Raw genomic sequence first — 7252 nt, forward strand, 5'->3', positions numbered from 1 at the left:
GCCCTGCCCCCGCCCAAAAAGGCCGAGTGGGAAGCGACTCCCAGTGGCCCGGCTCCCTCAGTCTGCGTCCCCCTCTTCCCCCGCCAAGCACTGCACCCCCTCCCTTAAGCCTGGGGCCAGTTAGGGCAGGAGCAGTCGTTGGGGGTTGGGGAGGGGTAGCTTAGCAGTCTTGAATTGACCGCACAATTTTTTTCAATTAATCTCTTCTACTTCACAATTAACACCAACCAACCCGGGCTGCTTCCCCTTTCCTTGCCGACTCCTCCCTACCCCAAGTCCAGCCCATCCCGTGCAGAAGCTCCGCCCCCATCTCGAGGCGGGACCCCATAGGTGGAGCGACGAGGGAGAGGTCGCGGCCCCGCCTCCCCCGCCTTTCCCCTCCTCCCCTTACACAAGGAAGCTCAGTGGCCCCCACGCCAGGATGTCCCACGCCTGGGTCCTCGGCCTCGTCCCCACCTTGCTGCTCGGCCTGCTGGCCGGCCTCCAACAGGTGAGCGCTTGGGAGGTAAAGCTATAGAACTTTCAGGGCCGGACCCTTGTGGGTCTGGGGCCTGCGTCTAGAGCCGGGTCACCACCTTTACATTGTTAGGATTTCCTCGTGACTACATGTTGTTAGCCACCTCCTTTCTCATTTTTCCGGGGGGAGGTGAAGGAGGGGGCAGCGGAGGGAGGCCCTGAAAAGACCGGGGTTCCTTCACCTTGGGGGACCCGTGTCCTGGCCCTTGCCCACCAGCATCTGACACCTAGCGCCTGTCTGTGAGTGGGGACTTTGACCCGCGTTGGATAGTCCTTCCCGCTTCTTCCCGCAGTGTCAGGAGCGGGAAGTGTCTGGGACTGTGGTCTGGAGGCCAGGCCAACCTGCCTCCCCGGCTCTGTTCCCCCAGTGCTGGATGACCTTGGGGAAACCCTGGCCTTCTCTGGATCATTTATTTGCTCTTGTCCTAGGGGAGAGGAGGTTCCTTAATTCCTTTCTAGGAACAGGGCTGGGCTTCGAGCCGCTGGTAGGATTTGATCCGGCTGCTTGACCCAAGGCTGGGGTGACCTCTGAAATTTGGGATTCTGAGAGTGGACAGGCATGCCCTCATCCCTCACACTCCAGTGATGGGGGGGTTTCTATCCAGTCCTGGGCCAGGAGATCATCCTGGAAACCGATGTGAGTCTAGAAGAGCTTTATAACTTCTGCTGAAGATCCAAGGGAAGTGCCAGGCTGGCTTCCCAGAGCAGGGCACGTTGGCACGACTGGGCTGACCCTCAAGGCCGCTTTGCCCCTGAAGCCCTGGTCCTCCTCAATCACTAGGCACCAGTGTGTGCCTTCGCTAGACAGAGCATCCTCTCCTCGTCAGTTCCTCCCAACATCTCCAGGGCGCAGGCACGGCTGATGTCCCCAGTTCACCTGTAAATACAGTGCACAGCTATGCTCTGATTAACAACGGGTGTGCGTTCTCAGAAATGCATTGTTAGGTGATTTTATTGTGGGAACATCACCGAGTGCACCTACGCAAACCGAGATGGTCTAGCCTACTGCACACCTAAGGCTCTGTGGTACAGCCTATCGCTCCTCGGCTATAAGCCTGTACAGCATGTGACTGTAATGAATCCTGCGGACAACTGTAATAAATGGTAAGTGTCTGTGTATCTAAACATAGAAAGGATACAGTCAAAATACAATATAAACCATTGAAAAAATGGTACATCTGTGTAGGGCACTTACCATGAATGGAGCTTACAGGCCTGGAAGGTGCTCTGAGTGAGTCAGTGAGTCAGCAGTGAGTGAATGTGAAGGCCCAGGACACTACTGTGGACTTTATACACTCTACACTTAAGCTACACTAAATTCCTAAAACTATATGAGATTAAATCAAGCACAAGAGAAAATGATTCATTCAAGAGTCTCAGGCTCCCGGCCAGGTGGCTTGGTGGGTTGGAGCATCATCCCAGACAGCAAAAGGTTGTGGGTTCCATCCCTAGTTGGGCAGGTGTGGAGGGCAACCAATGGATGTTTCTCTGTCACATCAATGTTTTTCTCTCTCTCCCTTCCTCTGTCTCTAAAATCCATGAACACATTCTCGAGTGAGGATTTAAAAAGAAGCTCAGTAAACGCTAGATGTAAGGAGGCTGCTCTGGTGTAATATGGCTACTGTTTTACAGCAAACTTTTATAAATAGAAAGTGCACTCTAATGATAAAGAGTATAGTATAGTAATTATTAGTGACATAGTCCGTTTTTTGTGATTATCAAGTATCATGCACTGTACATGATGGCATGTGCTATATCTTTACACGAATGGCAACACAGTAGGTTTGTTTACACGAGCGTCTCCTCAAACATGTGAGTAAATGCATTGTGCTGTTACGATGACAATGATGTCACTAGGCAACAGGAATGTTTCAGCTCCCTTACAATCTTAATGAACCACCAGTATATATGCGGTCTGTCATTGACCAAAATGTAGTTATGTAGCACATGATGTAAGCTGAGGTTCCCCAAGATCATCCTGATACTTGATCAGACTCAGGCTCTGGACCCCCTCAGATGAGACCACCCCTGGTATAATGGGGGAAGAGAATCTGGGAGACGATCTCCTACCCCTCCCACACAGGAACTCAGGACAAATTAATTTAAGCTGTTCATACTTGTCCTGCTTAGCTGGGGGCCAGGAGAGGGAGGAGGGACAGGGCCTGGTATCCGAAGGGGAAGGAGCTGCCACTGAGTGCCCTTGGTCTGTTCCCAACTCTGCAGTGGCCTCTCCATGCTGTGTGGCCCTTACCCTCTCTGGGCCCACTTGCCCTAGGGATGCCTCGCCGCTCCAGTCCCCACCATCCGGGGCTTGTGAGAAGCTGGTACTTACATGGGACTGAATACAGAAAGGGGGAACCAGAGCAACTATTACTGGTTATCAATGGTATTCTTAGCTTTGCTGTTGCCATTAGCAGTTAAAATGTTACTGAAATGTTCAAGAAAAGGTATAAAGATAGGGTGGCCTGACCAAAGTTAGCTTCTTCTTCTTGAGTCCCAGTGGTTTGTCCCCGGGAAGCTGCGGTCCCAGATAACCTCCCATTCTCCACTGTGTCCCCACCCCCTCATTCTCCCCCAAACCGGGTCTGGGAGCGACCGGAAGAAATGAAACCAGGCAATCGATAATTCAATGAAGGCTCTTTCATTCATTCTGCCCATATTGTTGAGTTTTCAACAGTAATGAAACAGACCAAAATCCCTGCCCTGTGGCATTTACTCTCCACCTAGGAAACACATAATTAACAAACTAAAGAAAAATATGTAGTATGTTAGATGTTGATAAGAACTATGCAGAAAAATTAAGCACAGTGAGGGGAAGGGGAGTGGTCAGAGAGGAAGGTGCTGAAGCCAGCTTAGCAGATACCTGGGGGGAAATGTTCCAAGCAAGGCTTACACGCATAATTGCTATTAATTGGGTGAAATTCTGGACAGATACCCTGGATGCCCTGCAGAACTAGTGCGGAAGAGGTGGGGAGAGAGGAGCTGGTTCCGGAGAGGAGGGTCAGGGCAGCTTCAAAGGGGGAGGACCACAGCCCCCACCCTACGCCACCACCCCCCCTACCCCCACCAGGCAGGGATCTGAAGCACCAACAGGGTTCAGCAGACCAGGAAGGCATGGGGAAGAGGGCGTGCCCCTGCATGTAGGTGTAAAACAACCAGGTATGTTTAGGAAACTCCCAGCAAGTGTGTGTACAAGAGAAGGTAGCGGGGCTAAAGCTGGTCACGGGGGGCCAGGGCCCAGGGAGCCCCTGACAGGGGCTTCCAGCAAGGATGCAGCTGATCAGATTTTTGTGGACAGAAACTTGTCCGCAGTGTGGGAGCCACTCCAGTGGGCAGCAGGAGAGCTGCTGGCAGCCTGGACTGTAGACATCAGAGGCAGGAGCTTGCAGACCTGGGGAGGGGTAAATGTGTGGGGGGTGTGGTAGGGAGAGGAAGGAGAGCTGGGGGCCTCGCCGGTGGCAGCCAGGGCTCCCACCACTGTCCTGGGGAACATGGCGGGGGGAGGGGGAGAGCAGGCTTGGGGGAAGATGCTGATCCTTTGGGGATCCAGCTGCTGCCAGGTACCTGGGCAGCTTCTGAGTTTATGACCCCTAACCTCTGCTTCTTTTCTTCCACAGGCTGCAGCCGTATGTGGCGTCTTCTTGTAAGTCTGGGGTTTGAGCTACAACTCCCCAGTAGGGGAGGAGACACCCCAAACCTGCCCTGCCTGCCTTCCTGGGTGGGAGCACCCCATCCATCATCCTCCCCTGCTCCCCTTCCAGCCAGAAACCAGCCTCCCCTCCCCCCCAGAGGAGACCCTGCCCCCTCACACTGCTCCCCACCAGTCACCCCAGGGGGCGTTTCACACCTGTGGTCCTTCCCAAGCCTAAACCCCTTCCTTTTTACTGCAGTCTCAGGCCACCTCCCCTCTGAGACGACTCTGGGTGACCCTGGGCGAGGGGGCGATCAGTGTGCCACCGTAATGCATAAATGCCAGGAAGCCTGAGCACAGTGAGGAGGGGCTGAGGGCTGGTCTATGGGCAGAAGAGTGTTTCCACCAAGTCGGCACTGGATGTACCAGGGACACCCTCTCCTCCTCCGCTGCTCTCTGGGCCCCAGCAAGGGCTCGCTCCGCCTCAGGGAGCCCCTGGACACCTCCTACTCCCCCTCTCTCCACCACCACACCCAATCCCCACACCTCCCCTTGTGTAGATGAGGGAAGTGAGGCCCATAAGGAGCATAACTTGGCACAAGTGCACAAGGCCAGCAGAGAGATGCACCTGGAACCCGGGTTCCGATCCCAGCCCCAGCTTCCTCCCATTAAGCCCAGAGTGGGTCCCTACCCTCACCCCACAGGGTCACAGCTCATACCCTAAGGGTATGGGTGCATTTTGGGGAAGCTGGCGTCCTGCCTCCCCGCCTTGGTGACAACGGCCTCTCTCTGCCCCCACCCACAGCAGCTGCCCCAAAGGATTCAAATGCTGCGGCGACAGCTGCTGCCAGGATTATGAGTTCTTCTCGGGCCCCTTGAGGTGAGCCCAGGGCCAGCTCCTCTGGGCACAGCCCTCCGAGGAGCCTGGTGCACACAGGACAGACTGGACCTCCTGCCCTGGGGTGGGTGTGTGTCTGGGAAGGGAGGGAGGTGCGGTGGGGGTGGCCTGGAGACTGAGGCTGGTGGTTCCTCCCCCAGGACCTTCATCATCATCTTCCTGATCTTGGTGCCCATCCTGTGCATCTGTGGCCTGGCAAGGCGCTTCTGTTGCAACTGCGGAGAGCAGGAACAGCACCCCCGGATGGCTCCCATGGCACCCCCGCAACAGCCCCCCACTGTCCCTGCAGAGAGTATCATCGTGTCCTCCTCTGCGCCCCCACCCCCCTACAACGAGGTGGGTGTCTCTCCAAACCCTGCCCTGCTCCTTGGCCTTCGGTGCCTCCTTATTGTATCGATTTTTAGAGCAGCGGTGAGAGCGGAGTGCCCCCTTCCCCTGCGGAAGGCTCGGCAGCCGCAGTGGCTCGCCCCTTTCCCTGGTGCACCGCCAGCAGGTGGGTGGCAGTGGCCGGTGCCAGGCCCTAAAGAGACTCTTTGTCCCCTCTTTTCCCCGCAGATTATTCTGAAGCCTGTCCTGGGCCTGCCCCCCATGGGTCCGCCCCCTCCCTACAGCATCAGGCCTGAAGAACATTCTGGGGTCCCCAGGGGCATCGACAACCCAGCCTTCTGAGCCACCTCCTACCTGGAATCTGCCTCAACCACCTTCTCCCTCACACATTCCGGATCAAACCAGAGACAGCTGGGGCCCCTGAAATGCCCCTGCCCATCCGGCTATGTTTCTGGCCTTTCTTGGGTTTAACTTATTGTGTTTTCTGCCCCGTCCACACCAACTGTCTTTGTCCCAAGGACTGGGCTGGAGTGATAGTGCCTGTCTACCCCTCCTCCCCAACCCAAGTTAGAGGCTGCCAGGAGGAAAACGTCAACAGTTGGAGTTGATGGACAGTAGAATGGGCTACTCTGAGGGGTAGAGAGAGCCCCATACCTGGAGGCATACAAATCTCGACTGGACAGCCAGCTCTGAGAGGGGAAGGGTGCTGCTGTGCCGTGGGAGATCGGACTGCATGAGCTCCGAGCTCTCTCCGGCTTTCCCTGAATAGAGAAGGCCCCATACTACCCTACCCTACCCCCGCAATGTGTGTACTCACTAAATTAGCTGATTGCTGCTGAGAGTCTTGCTCTGTGGGGAGGTGAGCCTGGGGATGGGGAGGGCCGGCCGGCAGGGGAGGAAGTCATCACCAGGGACACAGGAGCCTGAGAAGACAGAACATCTGCGGGCCACCCTCTGAGAGAAGATCTTTACAGATGATTTGACCTTCCATTCCTTGCAGTCTCTGGGTGCTAAAGAGCCTAGGCAGGGAACAAGGGATGGGGTGGGAGTGACCAATGTGTGCTTCTGCACCCCGTCCTCCTGCTGCTGCCCTGGGGAGACAGCTCAGTTCCCGACTCACCCTAGGGGCGGGGAGTGGGAGGCTGGCCTGCTGCAGGGCTGAACTCCTGGAGACCCGGATCAGCCCCACCCTGGAATCTCCTGGAGGAACGAGAGGGCAGATCCGCCCTTTTCTTCCAGTCCGGGGCAGTTCCTGGGCTCCACCACTGGCTCCACCCACACAGTCCCCTGCTTAACCCTGCTGCTGGATTAAGCCCTACGAGGAAAGGAGCTGTCAGCATTGCAGCAGGATCTGCCCAGGGCCTCAGTCCCAGGGAGCCTGTGGCAGAACTGAGGAGCTGGGAGCCTGGCATGGCGCATGCAGAGAGAGAGAGACCCCCCTGCCCCCTGCCTGCTGCCAGCCCGTGCCTTGGGGCTCAGGCTGGACTCCCCCTTTGCACACCGACCCACAGCTCCCCTGCAGCCCGTGCATGCTGGCCTTCGTCAGCAGGCAGCGGCACAGCAGCAGCGCTGACCAAAGCTCCCGGGAGGACTGGAGGTAGGCCGGGCCCTGCACTCTGGCTGGGACGGCATTGTGCAGGCCTCTCCTAGTAATAGCCAGCCTTGGGGATGAGGGCCCAGGCAAGTGGCAGGGGCGAGGGATGGCACAGCCAGTCCCTAAAAGGCCAGGAACCGGGGTTGTCTGGCCAAGGGTTCCTGCTGAGACGGGGCCCAGAGGGAGCACTGCGGTTGCAGACAACAGAGTTGATAGTAGGAGAATGAGTCCAGTCATAAAAGTTTGAGGGATGCATCAGGGGATCAGAAGGAGGGCATGTGGGTGC

At 56.5% G+C, this 7252-nt stretch overlaps 1 protein-coding gene across 1 annotated transcript; it reads left to right on the plus strand.

Annotated features, from left to right (window-relative positions):
- The first annotated feature begins 406 nt into the window (after nucleotides 1-406).
- On the plus strand, nucleotides 407-6330 carry TMEM92 (transmembrane protein 92). Its single transcript, XM_054585521.1, has 5 exons — nucleotides 407-490; nucleotides 4134-4159; nucleotides 4953-5027; nucleotides 5186-5381; nucleotides 5601-6330. Exons 1-5 carry the CDS (start codon nucleotides 422-424, stop codon nucleotides 5712-5714), a joined length of 480 nt encoding a protein of 159 aa, XP_054441496.1. The 5' UTR covers nucleotides 407-421; the 3' UTR covers nucleotides 5715-6330.
- Nucleotides 6331-7252: the final 922 nt, after the last annotated feature.

Source organism: Pteronotus mesoamericanus, unplaced genomic scaffold (genome assembly GCF_021234165.1).
Source record: "Pteronotus mesoamericanus isolate MK-2021 breed Mesoamerican mustached bat unplaced genomic scaffold, CSHL_Meso_final contig_84, whole genome shotgun sequence".
NCBI classification, from domain to species: domain Eukaryota; kingdom Metazoa; phylum Chordata; class Mammalia; order Chiroptera; family Mormoopidae; genus Pteronotus; species Pteronotus mesoamericanus.